A 27,547-nucleotide genomic window follows, 5' to 3' on the forward strand; every position below is an offset into this window, starting at 1 on the left:
CTTTTCTTCCCCTACAATCTAACTACACTTTCAACTATGGGGACTAGTTGGAAAATCATAGAGAGAACCAGCTCTATAAACTGATGTCCAGATGCCAGGCATGACAGGGGGAGGGGCTGGGTGGCTCTAGAAACAGGAAATACATTTTAAAAGCCAGTTTTTCTCAGTAACCAGAAAACTGCAGGGGGGGGGGGGAGGTAATAAAGATTGTCCTCAAGTATCTAAAATAAGCGCCTTCACTCCAAAACTGGAGAAATGTCATGTGTTCCAACAGGACTCAAATCTTATAGATGGGAAACATCCTTTCTCATCTTGATAGTAATAAGGATTCAATGCACAGGACTAGAAGCATTGAAAGACAAACTATCAAGTACAGGATTGTTATTATACTTTTCCAAATAAAAGAGCACTTAATGTGAAGGATATTGCTCTGAATTTTATTTTTAAAAAATGTTGAGAAAATTAACACATTGTAAACCACTTTATTTTATTTACAGAATTCTTTTTTTGTTTGCTTGTTTATAGGTATGCCCAGTTCCATTTATAAGTCACATTTCCCATGGCAGGAGGCATAGAGCAAAAGATGAGCGAAAAGTGGTTAAATTACGTTACTATCTTACAAAGTGGCCCCTATCAGTGGTATCTGAAAAAAAAAAACATGCTGACTATACCCAATGGAAAAAGAAAAGAACCCATTCAGTCTTTGTAGATTGCAACGAAAAATCTTCAGCATTTCAATTTTTTAAGAATTTATGAAATAGGATTTTTATGTTCTAATATGATCGTACAAAACCAGCCTAGATGCCAATGTGACTGAGATAGAATTAATGGCAAAATAAATGGTGAGGATGATCTTTATTTTAAAAGGCAACCTTTGCCTAGAATAGCATTTGATATTAGTGCATTCTGAAAATGAAGTTCACATATCACTTGGTACTCCGTGCTTTCTGATGATCACAACTTGCAAAAGCAGACACATCTAAGCCTTCACCATTGCTGCACTGCTCGTATAAAGTCTGAAATAAAAAAGTATATAAATATCTTTCAAATCGCTTCCAAGCTTTTATTTTTGAATGGGACCTTTACTTAACACATCTGATTTCATCTGCAGATGAAACAAGGCCCCGATACAAACATTTATCTAAATGTCTTCACATTCATTATGTCTCATTATTCCAACCAATTCTCATTATAACACCAATTATTTGCTTTGATTTTTATTCCTGTTGCAATCGTAAAGATTAAACTCAATTTTACTAAGAGACAAAAATTAAATGTGCCCAAAAGTGACAAGAAATCTCTGTAATTAAGTGCTTCTTCATTTAACTTACTTCCTTTGAGCAAATTAGAAGTTCCTATAATAATAGAGTTTTGGGCTTCTGCTTATTGTTTATATCCAGATATTGTTGACTCAACAATATGCAATACAATGAAAAGTGGTTATTTTCCCTCTGGATTATGATTGAAACCATAAAGCAGTCTCATATGTGCATTCTTTTTAAAACTGCCTGGAAGCACTAAGTATTCTCAAACATCCAGCTATGAAAGCAATGCTACTGTTTAAAATGTTACTTACTCTAGCAGCCCTAGAAATGGAATTAGGAGAGTTCAAGCCAATAAGATGACCAAGAATACGTTTCATTTCCTCTGTGGTTCCTTTTGTACTTGAATGCCCTAAAAGAGTTTACAATCTGATTATTTTTAGGAAGTACAGTGTTTAATGCTAAACTGTAAAAATCAAGACTATGAATGAAGAAAAAAAAGGTATAAAAGAAATGATGAAATTAAACAAAAGGTAGTAATAAGATGCAATATAAAGTTACCTGTTTCTGAATTACTTTGGATTTGTACATAAGGATGAACCAACAATTCAGCAACTGATATTCTTTGTTTAGGATTTCTTACCAAACAATGCTGAGGAGGAAAAGGAAAGTAATTTGCAATAAATCTGAAAACAAAAGCTTACAAAATTTTCTACATTATAACTACAGGTAATGTAATTTCACTTTTTACATGGGATTATAGCTATGCTCCACAACAAAAATCCCTTCATCAGCAATTTTAAAATGGAATGGATTAGTTAAACTTCCACACAACGGGACCCAGTTGGCATATTAAGTGAAATACAATTGCCATTATTTCAAGAAAGTTGGCTTAATTTGGATTATTGCACCTCAACTTATTAAAATAAGATACTCTTACTCTTTTGCACATAGACCTCACGTATGCTGCCGTCACACAAGAATAAATGTAATCATGATCTGAACCAAGAAAAATTGCTGTAAGCATAGGCACAAGAAAAAAGGGAAACATGTCTCCTAACAGCTCAATGCATGGTTACTTTCATTTTGTACAAAACTCAACATGTTTTGGCCTATATATATTTTAATGACCATCTTCAGTGGCTATCTAAAACTTAAAAATATAAGTTTAAAACTAAAAAAAACAACACTTACTTATATAATTATATATACCTATCGTTCCAAAGTGTATTATAAGACCTATCATTCTAATCCCTATATACCAAAATGTTTATGGAGGTTAGTTTTTGTTCCCTGAAATTGTTATTTACCAAAATATCTGGGTTTTTAAAAATGTAATCTGCAACTCTTCTAGATAACTTGGTATATTTTTGATAATGTGCCAATGTTTTTTGATGGAACCCAGTAAACATTTGGTGATAGGACTGAAAGTGAAAGGGCAATTGAGTCATTTGGATTGTTATCTATTTTAGAATTTTTTTAGTTGTTCAGAACACAGTTTTGAGTTCAGAACATAGTTTTAGTAGTAAACCCTGAACAACTACATCATGGAGAAATCTTCCATCTATTGATTGTTCAATACTGGGGCTCCATTTCTGAAGTTACGTGCACTGGAATAGTTCAACTTTAATGTAAGGAACTGCTCATAGGGATTTCATCTACGTGATCTGCAATGTGAACTCTCAAGAAACTGCTGGGTGCAGCCAGACCCTCAGGACACCATCCCTATAACCACTGTGTCTATTGCAGGCATACCTTCAAAATGACTGAATTTACAAACCATATCAAGAGCTAAAGTTTGGACCCCTTTTGTCACTTGCAATAACAAGGGGGTGCAATCGTGGCTTCTCCCTCTTCCTCCTCCTTCTCCACTAAGGTGTCAGAAAACAAAACAAAAAAGGCTTGCCTGGTTGGAACGGTAACCTGCCTTAGGGCAACTTTATTTCCTTCTCTCCCTTTTCCTTGGAATTTCCTTTAAAATGCAAAAAAGGACAGAGGAGATTGGGCATGGCAGGTAGGTCCATCCTTGAAAGAATTAGTCCTACTAGACTATTTGATAGAAGAATTAAAAACTGAGGATGAAATGAAGAAATTAAGCATTCCCTTGAAGCCTAACTGGTTTATATTTGGCATGAGCATTTATGGATCTCAATCCACTTCCTCAAGCAATGTATGAGGAAGTGGATTGATATCCACAGAAAGTCACACGAAAATGTAGGTCAGTCTACATGATGGGAGGGTGGAAAGATCCATTTCCATAAATTTCTTTCTGCTCATGGCACTTTCTTACCAAAATTATTAAAAAGTAAAAAATGATTTTGTACGTCATGTAACATATTTTTCAGCAAAATAAATGATATATCAGAAAGGGATTAAAACGTTACCTTCAAGACATCCTGGAGATCTTTTTCTGGAATATCAGGAAAAGCTATTTCAAAATTAGGATCAATTATGGCATGAAGTTTTGTGATTTGATTTGTTATGTGTTGAAATGGAGTTCTTCCATAGGTCATAGAATATAAAATACAGCCTAAAGACCAGACATCACTTTTTGGACTGATCTGAAAAGGCAAATAAAAAGTTTCTCCACTTTAATCAACACTTTAATTCTAAAGTTCTTGCTGTTATCAATGTGATCTATCTGGTGTGGCACAAAATAAATTACCAGTAAGCAATAAAGAAAGCACCTTGATCAATTAAACATTCTGTGACTATGCTGTTGCTACAGATATTATCTATGAGAACAAGTAACGTGCCCAAGTTGGGTCACATTGAAAAATACGCAACCATGTGAGAATGAAAATGACATTTCATCAGATTATTGCTTTAAAGGCAAATCATTTACAACAATGAATATCCAATTAACTGTTTAGGAACCTCAAGTACTAAAGAGGCCTCAGAAAGGAAATGAGAGGATGGTAGTAAAAAAAATCCTTCACAATATCTTGCAGAGAATGAACCACAAACTGGTTATACCAGAGCATGTGCATTTACAATTGTGTAATTCTAGTAGTCTAGCCATTTAGTTGTGTTAGCCAGAACCCACTCCGGCAGTATTTCTGTTCTTAGTATTTCTGAATCACAGGCCTTTAAATGTGGCCATAATGAATATGCATTAGAATTTCAAAACATCAACTAAATGAGTTGCAAGAGGCCAACTGGGACTTTTTCCAAGAGCCACAGGATACTAATCACAAATAGCCTTGAGCAACTACATTAGGAGGTACATTAAAGTGAAACTCTTTCTGGGGTGCCATGATGATTCCCAATTGTGGTTTAGTAATCCTTATGCTAAAAATCTGTCAGGAGAAGACTACTGAATTTCAAAGATTCAGCCTTCTAAAATGGTCTGACTAGAGCTTATATTTAGGACTAATGAACTGATCAGGTTTTTGCATTTCACCTTAGAAGTCATGTTACCTAGGGGATTTGTTTGCTAGATGAGAAACTTGCCATCTAGAAGAACCTATTTTTTCAAAGGTAACCTTATGCATTAGCTTCCCCACTCAAGCAACCTGTCCTATAAATCTACCTGTGCTAGGCATTTTTGGGTTTAAGGTAGGATGAAAACTCCCACAGATTTGCTCTCCCTTCTCCATAGGCAACCATTGTTCAAGGAGACTGAACGAATACAACTGAACATTCCTTGAATAATCTTGAGGTTTATGAAATTCAGTAGGCAATGAGAAATTGTCCCAGAATGAGGTTCATTCTGGGACGGCAGGAGGAGCAATCCAATTGGAATGGAGAATCCAAGATTTTTTTCAGTTGTGCCATTGGGGAGATGGTGGCGGGGTATAAATAAAGTTTTATTATTATTATTATTATTATTAAGACCTATTCCCCTTCTCCATCAGTTTCATTATCAAGCTTTTTGTTGTTGTTATTTGTTCAGTCGTTTCCGACTCTTTGTGACCTCATTTAACTAACTTAAATTCTGAAAACAACTTCCACTTGTTTTTCTTGGTTTCTTTGTTGTTGTTTTCAGGGAGGGCTTGGGAGGGCTGTTATTGAATTTAAGTGTCTTTTTACCCATTGAAACGATAAATCTGACTCTCATCTATGTTCTCAAATGCAGAACTACTTGATTCAAAACATAAGGTCGAATATTATATTTTTTGTCAAAACTTGTACTTCTGAACCTTATGTAAAAATAGTATAGTCAGTCTGTCCGCTAGTTGTACTTTCTGTTTCAAACCGACTACTTATCTTAAGTGTCATAACTTAACAAACTGGCTCTGTTGTCACTTTTATTTAGTCTACTATTACCAAAGGCACTCCAACTTCCAAGCTGATCATTATGACTGCTTTCCTGTCAACTGATATCTGGTGAGGTATTAATAGTGTCAGGAGACATCTGTAGTGGAATCTTCTCCAGGGAACTAATCCAGGCATGGGCAAACTTTTGAGCCTCGGGGCCGTGGGCTGGGCCAGGCAGGGGCGGGTAGGGCAGCCTGGAAAAGGGCAGCGGGGGGGGGGGGGGCAGTTGTAGTGGAAGAGGGTTGTGTGTGGCTTGAGAAGAGAGGAAGGTGAGCGGTTGGTAGAAGTCCCGCAAAGGGCTTTTTTTCAGCCACTCTCTTCTCGGCACAGCAACAAAATTGGGTCACTGTACCAAGAAGGAATGAGAGTAGGGTGCACACCTGGTAGAAGCCCTGAAAAGCTGCACACCTTCTCGCCAGGCTGGGCCTCTCCTCTCAGCACAGCAACCCTGCCCTTGTGCCAAGAGAAGAGGAGAGGAAGGTGTGTTTCTCCTCACTGGGATTCTCCTGGCTCCCTGTCATTTTGGCATTAGGCCATGGCTGTGGGCCACCACAGCCTTATGCGTAAAGGACAAGGGAAAAAGGAGGATTGGAAGAAAGCGCCCACAGGACCTTATCCAGCCCACAGGCCTTCGTTTGCCCATCCCTGAACTAGTCCCATTAACAGTCTCATTATCTCAGTCATAACTATTAAGTCATATTATCTCAGTCCTTACTATTATTTCTTTCAAAATTATTTGATTCTGGGTGCCAGAATCAAGAGCACCCAGAAGTGGCTAATTGGGGTCCTTGGTTCCATTTTTGTTGTAATTGATTTAAAACAGGTAAAAATGTAAGTTGTCCTTTGAGCATTTCTTACAATTTTTCCTTTTGAAGATGCAATTATCTGTGAAACCAATATCTTTAAAAAGACTCTTGGCATTGAAGCCAAAGAAAATGGCAACACTCTGAATTGAATATGTGTCCCCTGACATGAAAACCTCAAGAACCTTCAGTCTGAAAGGTCAATAGACATGTAGATAAATCTCTCTGAGATTTATGAAGACTATCTAACCTCATTCTCATTTTTCTTTGATCTATTATAGCATAACCTGAGCTGATATAACAACTCCACCAGCTCATTGAAAAGGTGCGGGTGACCGAGAAAATCCCAGCAGACTTCAAGGATGCCACCATCATCACCCTTTTCAAGAACTATCACGGTATCTCCCTTCTAACCTCCGCTGGGAAAATCCTCACAAGAATCCTTGCAAACCGCTTTCTCCCTGTCTCAGAAGACACCCTCCCAGAATCCCAGAATGGCTTCCGTCCCTCCAGAGAAACAGTGGACATGATCTTCACTGCACGACAGCTCCAAGAAAAATGCAGGAAACAAAACCAACCTCTGTACATGGCATTCATTGACCTAGCAAAGGCATTTGACACAGTGAATCGCAGCGCTCTCTGGACCATCCTCCAAAAAAAACGGGTGCCCTGACAAATTTGTGAACATCCTGCGGCTCCTCCATGATGACATGATGGCAACAGTCTTGGACAGCAACGGCTCCCAAAGTGACCCATTTAAGGTGGAATCAGGTGTCAAGCAGGGATGTGTTATTGCCCCTACCTTATTTTCCATCTTCATCGCTATGATACTTCACCTTGTTGATGGGAAACTTCCCACCGGAGTGGAAATCATCTATCGGACAGATGGAAAGCTATTTAACCTCAGCAGACGGAGAGCCAAAACCAAGGTCACCACAACATCTATTATAGAACTCCAATATGCCGATGACAACGTAGTCTGTGCACACTTAGAAGAAGACCTACAAGCCACTCTAAACTCCTTTGCAGAAGCATACAAGAAGCTCGGCCTCTCACTGAACATCAAGAAAACCAAAGTGCTCTTCCAACAGGCACCAGCTAACCCCTCTGCAATGCCAGGAATGCAGCTTAATGGTGTCAAATTAGAAAGCGTTGACCATTTCCGCTACCTTGGCAGCCACCTCTCCACAAAAGTCAACATCGACACGGAAATACAACATTGCCTGAGCTCTGCGAGTGCAGAGTGAAGCAGAATTCATTTTTCAGAATGAAGCAGAGAGTGTTTGATGACTGGGACATCCGTAGAGATACCAAGGTGTTTGTTTATAAAGCCATTGTCCTCCCAACCCTGCTCTACGCCTGCGAAATGTGGATGGTCTACAGACGTTACACTCAACTCAAGCGTTTCTATCAGCGTTGCCTCAGAAAAATCCTGCAAATCTCTTGGGAAGACAGGCGGACAAATGTCAGTGTGCTGGAAGAAGCAAAGGCCACCAGCATTGAAGCAATGCTCCTACACCATCAACTCCGCTGGACTGGCCACGTTATCCGAATGCCCGATCACAGTCTCCCAAAGCAGTTACTCTACTCGGAACTCAAGAACGGGAAACGTAATGTTGGTGGGCAGGAAAAGAGATTTAAAGATGGGCTTAAAGCCAACCTTAAAAACTGTGGCATAGACACTGAGAATTGGGAAGCCATGGCCCTTGAGCGCTCTAATTGGAGGTCAGCTGTGACCAGCAGTGCTGCGGAGTTCGAAGAGGCACGAATGGAGGGCTTAAGGGAGAAACGTGCCAAGAGGAAGACCCATCAAGCCAATCCTGACCGGGACCGCCTTCCACCTGGAAACCGATGTCTTTACTGCAGGAGAACATGCAGATCAAGAATAGGTCTCTTCAGCCACCTAAGAACCCACCCCAAGACCCTACAGATGGAAGACAATAGTCTTCGAACTACGAGGGATCGCCTAAGTAAGTAAGTATAGCATAACCATTTTGAGCCTCAAGCTACCTCACAAAACTATTTAGATATGTCTGAGATTCAAAACCGAACAATACTTCCATTCGATTTTTGAACAGTAAAGACAAAACTGAGTAGATTCCATGGAACCATTGATCCTCTGGAACCTCTATTGCTCCCCATTTGACTCAAAGGCTCTATTGATTTCTAAACTATAGGCTGTTTTTTCTCCTTTCTTGGGACTGGTGAGGAAACATATCTGTCTTTCAATTTCTTGACTTGTTTCCTTGTGTTACAGACTGAATAACCCACTGATCTGTCTTAGTCTGTACCACTGTTTTAACTGTTTACTAATATTAGATCTATGAGTAAACATATCCTAAATGTTTGATTTATATATTTAAATTTCTAATTTTGTTATTTTTAGTTGTTCTATAAGTACACCTGGTGTTATTTATTTTATTGTTTATGATTTGATCTGTTTGTTGTGTTATGCTGGCATTGAATGTTTGCCAATTTTCTGTTATAAACAGCCCTGAATCCCCTCAGGGAGACAGGCAGGACAGAAATAAAGTTGTTATCATCATCATCATCATCATCATCATTTATATCCCACCACCATCTCTCTGAAGGGACTTAGGGCAGCTCACAAAAGCACTCCAAAGTGCTGCACACATAAAATACACACTATATAAGCATATAAAACAATAACATAAATTTACACAAAACTTTCACCTAAAAACGTCACATAATAAAATTTAAAATTCCATAAAACACAGCAGTACCTGCGAATGAAAATGGTTGTCTTTAAATATCAATCCAAAGTGCCAGAGTGAAGCAATTATTAAGTCCTCGAGTCTAACCACTAAAATTCTAATCAAGGTCAAAAGCCTGTTTAAAAACCATGATTTCAGATTAGACCAGAAAACTTGAAGCATGGGGGCGAGCCTAATCTCTCTAGGGAGGGAATTCCATAGCTGGGGGGCCACCACCAAGAAGGTCCTCTCTCTTGCCCCCACCAACCACGCTTGGGACAGAGATGGGACCAAGAGAAGGAAGGGCCTCCCCAGCAGATCTGAGCCCACACTGGTTCATAAAGATGCGATCACGAAGATAGATTGGGCCCAAAGTGTACAGGGCTTTATAGGTAATAACCTGCACTTTGAACTGGGCACAGAAGTTTGTCGGCAGCCAGTGGAGTTGCTTTAATAGGAGCGTAGTATGTTCCCTAAAGCTAGCCTCAGTTAATAATCTGGCTGCCAATCTTTGCACTAGCATATCACAGATAGAATAGCTTTATGAAAATAAGAATAATGTTAAAGTTGTGTTTGAAGAGTTTCTGTTTTGTTGACAATATATGTATGTAATGATATTAAATGGGGGTAATACTGTCACCTTGCACTAGAGTTTTCTTTCTGCATATTTTACTGGGCTGTGTCTCAAGTCAAGAATGTCTGCAGAATAAAACTGGCATCTCCTCCCCTTCATTGCAAACTGCCTTCCTCCCATTTCAGTTTCTTACTGCAATCTCTTATCATCCCCTGTCCCATGCCCTTTCCAGAGAGGTTTCTGTAAAAAAAACACCTGGAGTACAAAAGAGTGAGGGGTAGCCCCTTTACATACTTCTTCAGAGTTGTGCAACCCATTGTATTGAACCTCTTTGTTCTATATGGCACTCCCAGCTTCAATATCTGATGCTGCTTCTTCTCCCCCACTTCACCTTATCATCCCTCCTTCACCCTAGTCCACCCTAGCCATTCTGACTGCTTTATTTTCACCAAGAAATCCAACTAATCCTACCTCTGATTTTGAACAATTACTCAGTAAAATCCAGACCATTTTTTTTCTTTTTCAACCATAGTGAGAACATTTACCTTTGATCTTGGTTGGCTATTTTCTCCACAGGATGAATTGATTGCCTCTGGTGGCATATAATTTAGAGTCCCAATCTAAAAGTATTAAACATAGGATTAAATACATTTAAACAAAACATTGGCATGTACCATGATAGTTCCTCTTTTGCAGTGTGGTAAGGTAATTCATGTGCATCTTTCAGACAAGGCTTCAAAAAACTGTCAATTAAAATTCATCACCCTAACACAGAAAGCTCAACCTTCCACCCAGTCATGGATAACAAGATCCAGCCATAAGCAACAAATGTCAATAACTGCACAAAACAATGCTAATACTACCACCAAAAGTCAGGAAAGATTCCTTCCCCATTGCTGCAGAAAAGGAACCTTCATGATATGTATCAATGTACCATTTTCCTGCCTTATGAGAAGGCAACCCTTATACTGGGACCTATACAAGCAGTCAACACCTCGGGTGAGTAGCATTCCATAACTACTACTACAAAGATGCTATCTGCTGCAGGACGCATGTGTCAAAGAATCCATCTCTGGATGCAAACTTGTCAATTTTACAAAGTCTAATGAAAGTCACAGGGGACTCCCATCAGGGACTTAGAAAGAATCCCCTCTTGCTTATTTATGCTGAGCTTTGGCCAGATGCCCCACCTGTAGTTCCAACCAGTTGATTACTGTGTATCCTCTTGCTGGGTGACTAAAGGATCTGAGAGATCTGTTCAATGCAATCAAAGTATCTCAAATGCAAACAAATTGTCTCAAACATGTAAAATTCTTTTGGCTCCTCTTGATATTTCCAACAAAGGTCTTCCCCCTTCTTGCATCATGAAAATGCTGATACCTACCAATTCACTTAAAGCGACTGCATTATTTTACTAATGCTGCTTAACATAAAAGATTCTGCAATGGACTTACCTGTGAATCTTTAACAATACTAGTCACGTCTGGCTGCATCTGGTTTGCAATGCCAAAGTCTATTAATTTTAACATTCCGTCCACTAGAAGGAAATTTGCTGGTTTGAGATCACTATGAACAATACCTGTAAATTAAAATGTAATCAATCCAAATAAAACAATTTAATTGCTAGTAACAATTTTTATGTTATTCTCATACTAACACAAAAGAATAGGGGAAAATCCAAATCCTTGTTGGTACAAATCTTGGTAGCTAAAACTCAGGATTTTCTACAGCCTTGATATGATACCTGCAAAAGTTTTCCAGCTTTGACTTATATATTCTGGTCTAGCGTCTTCTGACTCCCTTGTTTCACTCAAAATTTGTAGGCTCATATATGATGATAATCCTATATACCGGCAGTCCCCAAGTTACGAACAAGATAGGTTTGTTCTTAATTTGAATTTGTAAGTCGGAACAGGTAAATTTTGAAAGTGTAACTCCAGAAATACAGATAGATAGCCTAGGGAAGGGTTAACTATCCTGTAGTATTTGTTTTGCTGCCCGTGTCTCTATTAGTAAGATTTCACCTCATTTTTTATTCCTGTGATAATTGTTTTTTTGTTTTTGTTTTTTTTTAAGCTCTTCAACATTCTCCTAGTCAAAGGCAATCACATACGTTTGGACTTTTCTTTCCCCCAATGTCTGTTTTTTTACAGGGGTTTTGTTTAAATAAAACAGAGTCCTCCCTGCTTTCCTTTCCCGTTGCATTTCTGACAATAGTGGCATGATAGCTTCTTGCAGAAAACTCAGTGGGCACTGGATGTGAAAGGTGAAAGTGTCAGTATCAGCTAAGTTTCAGTTTTTGTAGTCTTTAGGTTTTCTGAGAAAGAGAAACTTAATCAGTTATATAAATATTCCATGCAACTGTTGATAAATTTTATTATGTTACTGTGAAAATAATGAGAAAGAAAAGCGCGTAGACTGGTGCACTGCAGTACTAGAATCAGTTTAAGAGATGTGTTGAAATGACATACAAGCCCAGAGAACAAGGATAACCAGGCCCCCGAACTGGCCACACTAATGATTGCACTTTCCATTACAAACAGTATTATTGGGAGTCCTCTACATTGCATGTTTCTAGGACTTTTTCCAAATATGGCAAATTAAATTAACTGGTGCTTAAGGAGAGAAAAAGCCTTCGTCATGCCTCGGCCAGATACATTCACTTAAGGTCAATGCTTTTCTGCAAAAAAACCCCAAAAAGAACCAAACACTGCTTTTTCGCAAGGTTCAAAAAGTTTTAGTTAATCTGCCTTTATAGTCTTCTATTGCCATGTTTTTAATGTCCTACAAATGTACTGTTGTCTGACTGTGCAATAGTTGTTAATATCCTTCCTGAGTTATTCTTGTGAGCAGCCAGGCTGAAGAAAGGGTAAATTAGAACTCTTTCAAGCAGAACAATACAAACAGTTTAAAAAGATACCATGTTGGTGGATTGCATGGACAGCTTCTAACATATTTTTCCAATAACTTTTCCGCTCCCATGGATTAATTGCCTTCTTCTTTTTAAGCCAGCTGTTCAGATCAATATTTCCACATTCCAACACCATATAGATACTTTTTGCTCCAATTTCACTATAACAAGAATGTTAGGAAAATGAATAATAGAATGTATAGTCAGAAAACTAATTTACATTTCATTTCATTCAAAATGGTGGCCAGATGGATTTGTGTAAAAATTTACTCACTAGTCATAAAGCCGAATGATCTTATCACTGTGTTGCTGGAGTTTATTTAAATGTGCAATCTCATTTTTATAGCTTTCTATTGTTTGTTGATCAGCCTCTTCCAGATTCACATATTTGATGGCATAAAGCTGCTTTTTTTCATCAAGTACTTGGAATACCTGGGGTAAGGGGACAGAATAAAAAAAAACTGTATATTTCTTTGCTTTTAAATACATTCCCGATATTAACACAAAATTTTTCATGGATTTTAAAGTGTGAAATAAAGATAAACACAAGGGACTACATATATATATCTTAAACCAGACAAGTAGATCTCTCTCTAGCATAAAAAATACATTACACACACATGTGCGCGCTCCATGTTATTTGAAGTTAAATGATAATTCTGTAGAACTGGGAACTCATGGCCTTCTGGATATTTTGCAGATTCAACTTTTACCCTTCTTAGATATTGAAGCAAATTCACAAACATGATACTCAATGAAAAGCAATACCATTTTGAAGGTCACAGGCTCCCCAGAATTTACTGACAATAGTCCCTGTTCTGACAGCAACATAGCTTGTTTGGAATTATTAAGAACGTCACAATATACAGATTCTTTGGATTACTTGTATCTGCTTCCAATAGTTATGGCATTAAATGTATGAATATAATTATGGGCTGAATCTTGTGCATTTCTCATTGGCTTAGAAAGGTTATCAATACATTTTGAACATGTATCTCAAGAAAGATAGCCAATGAACAACAATCTATGAGAATTATAACTTATTGTTGGTGCAATTAACAGATCTTTCAGATACATTTTCTGGAAGTGATAGAAGAGCGAAGAATATTACAACTTTAAAAAGAAAAATGTAACATCCACAGTTATTCAGCTACAAAGCAGTATTTTTAACAGATCTGTTCACAATAATTAACACTTCAAAATAAATCTCTTGGCCAAACTCATTGGGAATTCCTTTTCATGTGAACAAATATGATACATCAAGTTCAGTCTTTTTGGAAGAAGATAATGGGTGTCAGAAACATAGCCTTCACATCAGGTGTGCTATTTGCCTTTGATTTCAATGTCACCAAAAATAATAATTCTGGATAGTCTTAATGATAAATTCCCTTACCTAATTCTCCCTTTTAAATTCTTTTTAACAGATATGGAAATAATTTATTTAAAACAGAATAATTTTGGAAAATATGATACATAGAATTACCCAATATACTTCTCGGGTTTTAATTCTACGCAAGACCATTAACTTCAGAAGGAATGACTTCTGAATAAACATGCACAGGTTTGTGCAGTGAGTGTTTAAGAATGACTCATTCAGTGAAAATGTATTCATTAAAAAAGAACAGAATCTAAAAACTAGTGAAGAACAGGTTTTTCTTTCCTTACATGTGGATCCCTGCATTCTGATTTCAACATTAGATTAAGAAAGAGCATTACTAAACACAGCATGTTGCAGTTAACTCTGGCATAAGATCAAACTCATTTATCACTCAGAGATTCTTGAGACGTCAGCTTCGGGTCTCAGTCGTTCACACTCAAACATAGATAGCCACTATCCAAGTCCAGAGGTCATACACAAAGAGTTCTTGAGTCAAAATCCATAATCCGAGTGTCAATAGTCAGCGTCCACGTTCCGAGGTCAAACAAGCCAGTAAGTAAAAGTATAACTAACTTCAAGACAGAATTCAAAGTACTTAGGTTCAAGTCCAGTCCAGGGTTCACAGACCCAGTCACACAACAAATCCACAATAACACCATCCAGAAAGACATTCCTCCAGCAACAAGACTGCAAACTCATGAGTCTTTTATGCTAAGGCCACAGGTGTTGCTTGTGAATAAATTATTTCTCAACCAACCTGGAAGATCTGCATAACTGAGCTTGCTCTCTATAAAACTATACATGAGAAGGAGCATTTAACCCTTCAGCAGCCTGCCCTGATGTGCTGGCTTCTGCTTACTCCTCCTGATGGGATGTGGTGGCTACTGCTAAAGGTTCTCCTTCTGCAGCTACTACTCTCTGCTATGCAGGCTGAAAGCTGTTGGTCTAAAGCTCCAACCACTCATCCTTGCTGCCAGAGCTGATCAGGACATGTGTGCAAGTTCGTATTCTCCCCAAAAAGTTACCAATGGATTTGAAAAGAAAGCTTACCAGGGTGCTCAAGATGTCACAACACTGCTGCCAAGTTACACTTGACAGAGAACAGAGCCAAGACTCTGGATGACAGGGAGACCAAAACGTTAAGCACATGTGCAAGACTTGCATCTTTTGAAGGGACGACCTCTTTAAATCAGAGAAATTCCTGGAACTTATGCACTCCGAAACACAAGAGCACTGCGTGGATGACCTCTGTGCTTGATAATGAAATTAGCAGATTCAGGCAAAGGAAGATCTTCCAAGTCATGGACTTGAGTGTGTGAAGGTGTGGATGTCTGGTTGTAGGCAAATTCTTCTTAAACTTTTAATGCCAGATGACTGACGTTTTTCATTTTAATTTAGTATGATTTATGAACTCAACTTAGTTTTTAGAATCAAAATTTGAAGGGATTTATGAAACTCAAAGATAGGATGTCGTGTGAAAGCACCAGTCCCACAACTTCATCACAAGATAAAGCAGAGTGTCAGATCATAATCCTCTCTTCCTCCACTTGTTCAAGGGTGTTGTCTAAGACTACCTAAACTGCCTTTCCTTAGAGAGTTTGCTTAAAGTCTCCAAATGTTTTAGAACTGCCAGGAGTTTTATAGCATTGATGGTGAGAGCCCTTTCTTCCTACAATCACAGACCTCTAATCGTGAGACTTGCAGAGTATTCTTCTGAAACCTCTAGGACTGTGAGCCGGAGAAGTGAGAATGGCATTCCCCACTGGATATACTCCAGATCTATCCACCAACAAATGTGTGTGGTCCCACATGATATATGGTGAGTCTTTTCATTGCAACATGTTTCAAATGGTCAAGGCAAAAGAGGACCAAGCCTTAGACAAATCCTGACAAAAGGTGAGATGCATGTGAGATGTATGAGATGAAGCTACAAGACCAAGCACGACTTGGACATCTCTGGCAGATATTGTCCTGTTGAAAATACAGCACAGAGTTGTCCTGTGAAGAACAAGAATGTGGCTTGAACTCTAGAAGAGCACCAGTGAACCATATGCTCTGACTTGGACACAGTTGGGATTTTTCATGAGTCACATGAGTTCTCAGATCTTATAGGAGTATCCAATCCAGCTAAATGTCTCAGATCAACCAAATGTCTATGTACAATAAGTGAACAACACTGGCCAAGCTAGGCAATCACCAAAGCTACACACTAGAATACACATAGTGCAGTGCATAGTTCAAAGGACACTGAAGCAGTATGTACATCTTCCCACTGATAAGGAGAGGAAACACCTATGGGACAGTCTGAATGCAATATAAAAACAAGAAAATATGTGAACCATCGGAGACAGGATGGAATCGACAGATACTATATTGAAGTGCCTAGACTGGAAATCGAAAATGGCATCTCAAAAGTTCAGAATGAGGTGCAGTCTTTCCAACACTTTTTATGGAACACTTTTTAAGGAACCTGAGGAGATTGGATTTTATCTGAAAGATCAAATTCAATTTGAAATCATGACACAAAATCAAACAGTCCAAGAATATAAACAACTGCAAAAAAGAATAAACAATGACAAACCAAGTTGAATTACCAGAAAGATTTAACCAACAGTTCAAAACAAAATTAATAACAAAAGTAAAGCACACATCTTTGTCAATTGGCCCCAGTTAATATCTCCCGCCTCAAAAAAACCCAATGAATCTCTTGAGACAGCACTTTTGGAAAGGTCTCATCTCCTTGTGAGTAGTCGCATCAACTGATGTTGAAGTCCAGATGAAGGTTTCAAATAGGAAAAAATAAGGTTCTGTCAACACAAAACTTCCCAAGTGAAATAAAAAAAAAACCCTCAAAACTGGCCTTTGAATGAGGTCTGGAAGTATTCCACAACTATGAACCAATTCCCACAGGAAGTGAGTCTATCCAGAACCAGAACTTTCTAACTAGACCTCTGAGCTATTATCAACTTTGCCCTGACTAAATTGAGCTCCAGTTTATTCACCTCATTGTCTTACATTAATATTATTGCTATTGATAGATAATCTACTTGTGCATGTTACTTTCACATCTTGTCCCAGACCACATCAGAAAAGCGTAGATATTAACAATTTTACCTTACTCGAGCCTCCTGTTCCGATTTGTTTAAGCACCGAGTACAATTTTCCTTTAACAGCAATGCATTCATTTGACGGTACAGAAGCTGGAATCTGAATGAAATATATACATATATGTGTGTGTGTTAAGTGCTTTCTTGAAATTGCCTCAATGCTTCATTCAACTATTTCTGAAATTCTACTTATTTACACAGCACTAAGTAAAACAAAAAATGTGAAGATCTTTGATGATCTTGTATGATAACACCGGATAGAAAAAAATCTAATATGTTTCATGTTAAGAAACAAACTTTTAGATCACTGAACACAACTACAATTACAAATAGAACAGGAAGAGATATTGTGCACCTCTAAAATGCATGAAAGGTAGTGACAGAGAAATCCTAGTACCGTATACATTTGAAGTATGGCAATAAAATAGATCCAATCATACAAGTAGATAGACTGCTCCTAGCATCTGGCAATGGAAGAGATGGTACAGGAAAATGCACAAAAGCTTCTGAATTAACTAACACTTCTATGAAGAGATGCATATAGATGCACATGACAAACACAAACTACAGAAGTAGCGAATATCAAACAAAAAACACAGTTCCCCCTGTATATAACAAAAGCCTCATATCACCACCCATGCTCAAGATATTTGACTTCCTAGCAGATTGCTGATAATTTAACCCATGGCAATATATGTTAGGTTTCCTTTTACTAGTCCAAAATGTTTCACAGTTGTTGAATCAAGTCTACCACTACTATCCTTTCTGTGTCTTTTCAATCAAAAGCTAAAATCAAGTCTGAAATAAGCATAAAGTTTAATTGATAGTCAATTTACTTTTCAAAAATAATGAGCTATTATGACATCTATTTTATGAATCAATGCATTTTTATTATCTGATCACATACTTTCAAATTATTTTGGAAGACTATTACCTGTAATGGAGTGTGCACTGAGAAAAGAGGTTTTGGAGTATGGGTCTGCAAATACGGAAAATGGTTGTATGGGGTGCCTGCACTTCCCGCAAAAGGAAAATCATTTCTTATGGATGGAGTACTGAAACTGTCAGAAAGATCAGTTATTACAACCTTTGCATACAGATAATAAAAGTGAGCCAGTTTTTTGAGTATTTTAATAGGCTGTTCAAACAATAGGCACAATTTTATGGAGTTGCATACAATAGTGGATGTGCACTGAAGTAACTGCTAACACAAGTTGGAGCACCCAGTTGGCACTGACCCGGCTTTCCTAACCCCAGTCTGGTGATTCACATCTGTTTCTATTTCAGACCATCTGTTCAGAAAAACAGAAGTGTTCCAGAAGTGACTTTACATGCAGAGGGGCAGTGTAAATGCCTAGAGATGATCAGTGAAATTCTAGTAGTCTAATTTGTGTGAGCAGAAGTAGTTCCCACTATGATAAAGCTACAAAGAGATACAACATTTGAATTTTCACTTTACAGAATCTTAACTTCTATAAGTGTTAAGGACAGTGTTAAGGACAACTGTTTCCAGAATGCCTTTTGGTAAAAACTGGGCCTGTTTACTGTAGGTTTCAAAATTTTAATGAGTATTAGAAGGTTAACTCTCTGTCACAGCTATTTAAAAATAAGAACATAATTCACACAATGATTGAAATACACAAACTCTTTTTCTATTACACAAATATCTAACTGCCTGTTAAATTCTAGGAAAAAAAATTTCAACAGAAGTCTACACATCAAAACCGAATGTTTAAAAAAGACACCACACACACACACACACACATACACACAATTTACCAGCCAAAATAATTGTGCAGCTTTTTGTTGCTAGGTGTTGTACCAACATCTGCCTGGCTCTTTCTTTCTGAAGTAGTTTCTGGTGGTGAACATCGTTGTAAAGTTGACTCTTTTAGTGATAATCTTTTACAAACTGGAATTGCTTGGTGTTCTAAACTTAAGTGATTTCCCTACAAAATGGAGCAGAGGAGATTTATCAGGTGGCTGCAATTAAACGCATAAAATAATTCATTCTTCCCTATTTTGTAATAAAAATCAAAATGGAAATTGATGACAGGTGTACTAAAATGCACTTCTGATGTTTACTGTGTATCTATCCAAAAGTATGCTCTCCTTTAACAATGTTGTGAAGTCATTATGTACATTACTAAGTAGCAACAGGAAATGTCAAGCTTAAATGTAAACCCCATAGTTATTTCTTTTTGTACTCTTTGTTCATCCAAGTTTCAAAATAATTGTTTCCCCAATATGCAGTACACTCCATTCTATCCTCTTACAACAGGGAATACTGGTATAACTACAAGCCAACAGATACCTTGCTAGATGTTCATATGTTGCCAATACCAAGTTTCAGTTGTTTTGAAAGCTATATACTGTATCAACTGCTTTCTGTATAATAAAAAGATGTCTGGATTGAATCCAATCCATCTCATTGCACCCATGATCATCATCATCATTATTACTCTGCTTTTTACCAAGATTGGAACCCAAAACATAAATAATCTTAAAACTAAAAAAGACAATTAAAAACACACAAAGGGTAGCTATTAAAATAGTTACAATTAAAACAATTCAATTAAAATACAAAAAATAAATTAAACAGGTGTCAAAACCAGTTCAATTGAAACAATGTAGCATCCCCTAGCATGTACAGTAGAGTCTCACTTATCCAACACCCAATTATCCAACGTTCTGGATTATCCAACGCATTTTTGTAGTCAATGTTTTCAATATATCGTGATATTTTGGTGATAAATTTGTAAATACAGTAATTACTACATAGCATTACTGCATATGGAACTACTTTTTCTGTCAAATTTGTTGTATAACATGATGTTTTGGTGCTTAATTTGTGAAATCATAACCTAAATTGATGTTTAATAGGCTTTTCCTTAATCTCTCCTTATTATCCAACATATTCGCTTATCCAACGTTCAGACGGCCCGTTTACGTTGGATAAGTGAGACTGTACTGTACTTTCAAAATGCTGTTTTAAAAACACATCTGAATAAAAAGGTTTTATTCTGTCATCAAGACAACAAGGTGAGGAATTCCCAAGTGGCAGCCACTGAGAAAACCCTACCTCATGCTTGTGATGACAGTGGGACTGAGAGAAGGTCTCTCCTAAGGATCTGACCCTGGACTGGGTCATACAGGAAGATTTAATTGGTCAACTAGCCTGGACTTGAACTGTTTAGGGCTTTATAGGTCCTTACCAGCTCTATGAATTGTGTCAAGTAACAAACTTGTAGCCACTGGAGCTTTTGCAACAAGAAAGTTGATTGATCCCTCTATCCAGCACATTCACAAAGCTAACAGTTCTAAGATATATACAGTAGGAATATCAAGCTGAAAACCCAGGTGGTCAGAGGGATTTTTTATACTTCACTACTACTAGTAATGCCAACAGTGTAACAAAAAAAATACTAGAAATCTGCTTCTGTTAAAAAAAATCACCTCTGAGTTTCTTTTATGCAAAGCTTCAGGATGAAACCATTTATTTCCAGTTGCAATACAGTGTAATCTAGATTGTTCATTTTCCCTTTGGTCATTTCTCTTGGAAACAGAATTGTGCAGTTGCCTTTCTGGACAGTTTGATTCAGTGATGCTTGGCTCGTCCTGCTGATCTTCAATTTCTGAAACAATTTTTCTAGTTATATCAACATGGAAATGGTATATGTCCTGGTAGAATATCACAGAAAGGCAGTCAGTGGAAAAAGGTGGATGAGGCAAGGAATCTGTAAGATTCATAGTGAATTGACTAATATGTTTGTCTTAAGAATCACCCTTACAGGAAGAGAGATGGATCTGGCAAAATGATATCTTGCAAATGTCACAAGTTATGAGAGACAGGAGGCCTAAAATATGAAACTTGGAAGTAAATAACAAGAAATTGCATTGAAGACCACAAGTTGAGTTGCAAGTCTCAGCTAGAGGAAACTCAATTATTGTTTGTGACTTAAAAGTTATGAAAGTGTCATTGAATCAATGGACCTCCATAGGTATAAAGCCATAATGATAAATTAAACGAGACTTTGAAAATCAAAATGACATTTAAGCCTGTATTTTGTGGGATTCCCATGTTTTCCTATTTACCTCAGAACTGTAAGTGAATTTGAGAGACATGTCCAGCCCCTTCAACCTTTCTGAGCCCAGACTAATTTTCCCCAAATAAACTGGCCAAGAGGTTGGGGAGGATCCCATCTTGGCCTAGAACCGATAAAAGGCTGCAAAAAACCAGCAAAAAATTAACCAAAAAACTAGGAGCGGTCAAAAGTAATATATTCCATCGATCCCAATGTATTCCCCAGTTCCTAGCAGTTACTTTACCTGGCTTATCTGCAAAGTAATATTTCCATGCTCCACTTGAGAAAATAATTTAGAAATATCAGTTTAAAAAGCTACTAGTGAGCATATTTGTAAGTTCTACATAGATTAAAACAAACCTTTTCTTTGAATGACGTAGTTGGAATCAAATTTATTTTTTAATGTTAGAGAGGTATTGGTAGCTGCTTCCAAGCTCTCATCATCAGATAGGTGCAGTTCTATAAGCTTTCTGTTTGGTAAACACTAAACAAAAAGAAGGAAAAAAAAAAGTAAAAAAAAAATCCCAGGCACAGACATGTAGCTTATAATTAGCACAAACTAATTTAAATGACTATTTCATGTACAATGCATGCACTTTTTCAGTTTGCTTTATTGTAAAAGGCTCAAGACAAACAGCAGCTTTTTCTGCAACAAGCGTTTATACAACTTATTACTTTCCTTGCATGGAAACTAATTTAACCAATTTCGTGATTGAGCTAGTACTAGAACTGGAAGGCTCTGTATGGGTTTACTGGCTAAAATCATTTTGCCTTTAAGACTGCAACTTCCTTAGAATAATCTTGTCAGTGCTTCCACATTGCTGATTGAAATACCACTAGTGTCTTGATTTTATCTTAGACTTATCTGCCCAATCTATATATATAAAAGGGTAATGGAATCACGGCACCAGACAAAACAACTAAACTAAACGCCCCACAACCTCGAAAATTGACAGCACCACCTCTCATCCACACCTCTACGTTCATACAACAAAAAGAAAAGAAAAATTAAGTCCTAGCCACAGCAACGCGTGGCCGGGCACAGCTAGTTAATCTACAAAATGCAAATGTATTTACATCTTGAATAGGTGTGACTGTAGCTTCAGAACTGAAAAATAGGTGTCCCTGATATTGCCAACTTAGGTAGTCAGTGATACGGTGTCTGTAAATCCATCTCTACAGGCAGTCCCCAAGTTACAAACATCTGACTTACAAACTACTCATAGTTAAGAACAGGGGCGAGACAACAGGAAGTAAGAAGGGAAATCCGCTCCTGAAAAAGTTATAAGGGGTCTCAACCGAAGCTTTATCACCAATCCTTGTTTTCACAACAAGCCATTTTTTTTTTTCAAAATACAATTGTCAGAGGAACAGAAAGTGGGATGAAATCTTTTGAATGTTTGCTCCTTCCTAGGGATAGATTTCCTCTCACTTTCTGTTGTCTCACCTGTTTGCAACTAGGAGTTGAATGTGTAAGTGAGATCTTTATAACTTGGGGACTGAATGTATTATTAAGTTTAGAAAAATTCCAAAAGGAAAAGTTTAATATAACACTAAAGATCCTACTGCCTTAAATTTTATTTAAGATAAGCCATAATATATGCCTATAGAGTTACTATCAGTATGGCATTCTGATATGAATTTTATAAAATGCAGGAATATTAAGATTAAATAACTTTTTAAATACTAGCTGTGCCCGGCCACGCGTTGCTGTGGCGAAGTATGGTGGTATGGGAAATAAAGTATTGAGGAATTGGTGGTAGTTAAGGTCAAGGGTAAAGGTTTTCCCCAGACATTAAGTCCAGTCGTGTCCGACTCTGGAGGTTGGTGCTCATCTCCATTTCTAAGCCGAAGAGCCGGCGTTGTCCGTAGACTCCTCCAAGGGTCATGTGGGATGACTACATGGAGCGGCGTTACCTTCCCGCCGGAGCAGTACCTATTGATGCACTCACATTTGCATGTTTTCGAACTTCTGGGTTGGCAGAAGCTGGGGCTAACAGTGGGGGCTCTCTCCGCTCCCCCAAATCAAACCTGTGGCCTTTCGGTCCAGAAGTTCAGCAGCTCAGCGCTTTAACACGCTGCGCCATCAGGGGATATTATTTCCTAAAGGTTGTGAATATACAATATTTCTGATTGGGTTTTTTTGTTTGTTGGAGGCAAGTATGAATGCTGCAATTAGGAAAAATGATTAGGATGTAATGGCCTTGCAGCTTTAAAGCCTGGCTGTTTCCTCCCTGAGTGAATTTTTTGTTGGGAGGTGTTAGCTGGCCCTGATTGTTTCCTGTCTGGAATTCCCTTGTTTTCAGAGTGGTGTTGTTTGCGATATTTTATGTGCTTCTACTGTCTGTGGCCCTGAGAAAACAGAGGATTTGCCAGACTTTGATGATGGGAATACTTTGTTGGGAGGTGTTAGCTGGCCCTGATTGTTTCCTGTCTGGAATACCCTTGTTTTCAGAGTGATGTTGTTTGCGATATTTTATGTGCTTCTACTGTCTGTGGCCCTGAGAAAACAGGATTTGCCAGACTTTGATGATGGGAATACTTTGTTGGGAGGTGTTAGCTGGCCCTGATTGTTTCCTGTGTGGAATTCCCCTGTTTATTTACTGTCCTGGTTTTAGAGATTATATTGTTCTGCATTATTCTATCCCAGTAATTATTTCATATTAAAGACAGGCCGGCAGGATAAGTGAATATGTTGGATAATAAGAAGGGATTCAGGAAAAGCCAATTAAACATCAAATTAGGTAATCGTTATACAAATTAAGCACCAAAACATCATATTATACAACAAATTTGACAGGAAAAGTAGTTCCATGCGCAATAATGCTATGTAGTATTTACAGTAGAGTCTCACTTATCCAACACTCGCTTATCCAACGTTCTGGATTATCCAACGCATTTTTGTAGTCAATGCTTTCAATATATCGTGATATTTTGGTGCTAAATTCATAAATACAGTAATTACTATATAGCATTACTGTGTACTGAACTACTTTTTCTGACAAATTTGTTGTCTAACATGATGTTTTGGTGCTTAATTTGTAAAATCATAACTTAATTTGATGTTTAATAGGGTTATCCTTAATTCCTCATTATCCAACATATTCGCTTATCCAACGTTCTGCCGGCCCGTTTATGTTGGATAAGTGAGACTCTACTGTACTGTATTTACAAATTTACCACTAAAATATCACAATGAGTTTAAAACACTGACTACAAAAAACATTGATTATGAAAAGGCAGACTGCGTTGGATAATCCAGAACATTGTATAAGCGAATGTTGGATAAGTGAGATTCTTCTTTAATATGAAATAATTACTGGGATAGAATAATGCAGAACAATATAATCTCTAAAACCAGGACAGTAAATAAACAGGGGAATTCCACACAGGAAACAATCAGGGCCAGCTAACACCTCCCAACAAAGTATTCCCATCATCAAAGTCTGGCAAATCCTGTTTTCTCAGGGCCACAGACAGTAGAAGCACATAAAATATCGCAAACAACATCACTCTGAAAACAAGGGTATTCCAGACAGGAAACAATCAGGGCCAGCTAACACCTCCCAACAAAGTATTCCCATCATCAAAGTCTGGCAAATCCTCTGTTTTTTCAGGGCCACAGACAGTAGAAGCACATAAAATATCGCAAACAACACCACTCTGAAAACAAGGGAATTCCAGACAGGAAACAATCAGGGCCAGCTAACACCTCCCAACAAAAAATTCACCCAGGGAGGAAACAGCCAGGCTTTAAAGCTGCAAGGCCATTACATCCTAATCATTTTTCCTAATTGCAGCATTCATACTTGCCTCCAACAAACAAAAAAACCCAATCAGAAATATTGTATATTCACAACCTTTAGGAAATAATATCCCCTGATGGCGCAGCGTGTTAAAGCGCTGAGCTGCTGAACTTCTGGACCGAAAGGCCACAGGTTTGATTTGGGGGAGCGGAGAGAGCCCCCACTGTTAGCCCCAGCTTCTGCCAACCCAGAAGTTCGAAAACATGCAAATGTGAGTGCATCAATAGGTACTGCTCCGGCGGGAAGGTAACGCCGCTCCATGTAGTCATCCCACATGACCTTGGAGGAGTCTACGGACAACGCCGGCTCTTCGGCTTAGAAATGGAGATGAGCACCAACCTCCAGAGTCGGACACGACTGGACTTAATGTCTGGGGAAAACCTTTACCCTTGACCTTAACTACCACCAATTCCTCAATACTTTATTTCCCATACCACCATACTTTGCCACAGTAACGCGTGGCCGGGCACAGCTAGTTAACATATAATTCCTTTTGTCAGCTCCTAGTCTTACTGACAACTACTGTCATACCATTTGAATTACCTTCAAGTTCTGTGGCAGATAGGAATCACTTCTGTTTGATTTTGCTTCATGTAGTGACAAAGTATTCAGACTGGTAGCAGATATTTGCCTGATTTATCAAAACATCAATAAATGGTGAAAACAATGTCCCAAATGTAAAAGGTAGAGATTATAATGGAAAACAAACAAAATATAAGCACATAGCCTTTTTTTAAAAAAAAGAAGTATTTTATATTGGCACAATATTATAGAAGCTGAGTCAGCATGGTATTATAATAGCTTACAGAATGAACAAGAACATTTTGTCTTACCTGCGAGATGGTCCTTTCCTACAAAAAAAGGGGCCAAACATCCTAAATGTGGGTTGATCCTCCAGTTTGCAATAGGCATGACTATGGAAGCCTTTGAGAATGCCCATTAGGAGAAGAAAACCTCCTCAAAAAGCCAGTCATGTGACAGCACAATATTCCGGTGCAGAAGAAAAAAAGGTAAGCATCTCTATAGACAATCACTAACCTTATACTTTCAATCATCTATTGAGCATTTAATATCCATTTTGTGAGTAGGTAGTTATTAGAGAAATGGCATTGTGATGAAAAGAAGACAGAGACAGAAAAAAGGCAGATAAAATAAATCAGTCAGATTACAGAGCTAGGAGATGGTTAGTGGGATAGCTACCCTGGCCTGTTTCCCATGACATCTATGTTTGCAGCCTATACAAAGTTCCAGCCCAGCAAACAGGGAAGGAGAATGTTCACCCTCTCTTCATATAAATGAATCACCTTAAATGTAAAAAAGGTACGTCCTACATGTGGGATGTATCATACTGCTTCTAGTTGTGTGTGCAGACTAGAGCTCGTTCCAAATGACTGATCCACTACTTGTTGAAAAATGAACTTGCCAAAAGCATCCTCAACTGAGTCCCACTGGCAGTATCTTAAGAAGACAAAAGATTTCTGAGTCATTGCCCTGCCGAATTCAGCTAATGGTACACTGGTTGTGAAGGCAGCTAAAGCCCCAGTAATAGAAGAAGGGAGGAAGGAGTGCAGAGGCAAAGGAGGAGAGAATGAAAAAAACAAACACGTGACTACCAGATAGAAGAAAATAAGAATATTCAAAAGTGTGTATTTTTAGGAAGAGGAAGGGAGAGACAGACAGAAATAGAGGAAATCCCCCACAGAAATAGTGACAGGAGCAGAGAAATTAAAAAACACAAGGAAATAAAGAGAATGTGTGAACAAAAACTGGTCATGCGAAGAGGGGCTGCTCCCCTCAGTGGGCTGTATTATCTATGGGGAGCTGGAGGAGCAACTCACATTTAAGACATTCTACCTCCTTCACAGAAAAAGACCATCTTTTCGACTCACTACTCCTTTCCACCTGTGAAATTTGTACATGAGCACAGGCATGAATAGGTAATAGGTAAAAAAATCAAACATTAATGATAAGAAATGAGCATTTCCAAGGTTTGCTAAACTGACTGCTTTTCTCTTTTGTGAAGTATAGCTGAAATATTTTGCAGAGTCCACTATAAACACTGCATTCAGAAACCTTATACTGTTGCCAATTTTTTGTGACTTCACCATTGAGATAAAGGTACCTCATTTGGGGGTCAGGACTCAGAGTTTAAGAAGCCGTGATACAGACAACACATTATTGGTCCTTGTCCTGTCCCCAGCCTCTGACAACTTTCCCAAGTGAACATGGCTTTTGAGAGGATAAAAGGTACCCACTCTTGCTATTTAGTAAGCTTAATATAGGCATACCTTTTTGTAAGATGTGGCATCTCCTTCTTCACAGAGTCATCTGTATCATCACTCTCACTCTCACTATCACTTACTAATTTGATAGGAACTCTTCCAAAGGTGCACACCTAAACATGAAAACATAATGAAGACATAAGATACTACAATGTAAAAGGTTATAAGTGGTATTGTAAAGTGAAATTTCCCTAGTGAAGAGTATAATGTTTGTGCATCATGCAGCAATTATCATATCCAAAGTCTTTTCACAAGATGCAGTACAAGTCCTCTTCAAGGCACTGCGCAACTTACAACTCATTTGGCTATGTATTGTGCTAGTTCCGCTCATTATTTTCTCAGTATTTGGGTGCCCATTTGTGTAC

The 27,547-nt window shown here is 38.0% G+C and overlaps 1 protein-coding gene across 2 annotated transcripts in view; it reads right to left on the minus strand.

Annotated features, from left to right (window-relative positions):
* Positions 1-416: 416 nt before the first annotated feature.
* The window catches only part of ttk (TTK protein kinase), a 62,009-nt gene continuing 34,878 nt past the window's right edge, over positions 417-27,547 (minus strand). For both annotated transcript variants that reach the window (XM_003215693.4, XM_062981398.1), the window contains 15 exons: positions 27,189-27,295; positions 25,444-25,531; positions 21,455-21,578; positions 20,466-20,644; positions 18,789-18,958; positions 17,944-18,070; positions 17,017-17,109; positions 12,799-12,956; positions 12,534-12,685; positions 11,068-11,192; positions 10,159-10,233; positions 3,647-3,823; positions 1,824-1,914; positions 1,577-1,674; positions 417-1,016 (listed from right to left, as the gene is read on the minus strand). In XM_003215693.4, coding sequence (XP_003215741.1) covers positions 927-1,016; positions 1,577-1,674; positions 1,824-1,914; positions 3,647-3,823; positions 10,159-10,233; positions 11,068-11,192; positions 12,534-12,685; positions 12,799-12,956; positions 17,017-17,109; positions 17,944-18,070; positions 18,789-18,958; positions 20,466-20,644; positions 21,455-21,578; positions 25,444-25,531; positions 27,189-27,295 — 1,854 coding nt within the window. In that variant the 3' untranslated portion in view covers positions 417-926. The remainder of the gene's footprint in view (positions 1,017-1,576; positions 1,675-1,823; positions 1,915-3,646; positions 3,824-10,158; positions 10,234-11,067; positions 11,193-12,533; positions 12,686-12,798; positions 12,957-17,016; positions 17,110-17,943; positions 18,071-18,788; positions 18,959-20,465; positions 20,645-21,454; positions 21,579-25,443; positions 25,532-27,188; positions 27,296-27,547) is intronic.

Source organism: Anolis carolinensis, chromosome 1 (genome assembly GCF_035594765.1).
Source record: "Anolis carolinensis isolate JA03-04 chromosome 1, rAnoCar3.1.pri, whole genome shotgun sequence".
In the NCBI taxonomy this organism is placed as follows: Eukaryota; Metazoa; Chordata; class Lepidosauria; order Squamata; family Dactyloidae; genus Anolis; species Anolis carolinensis.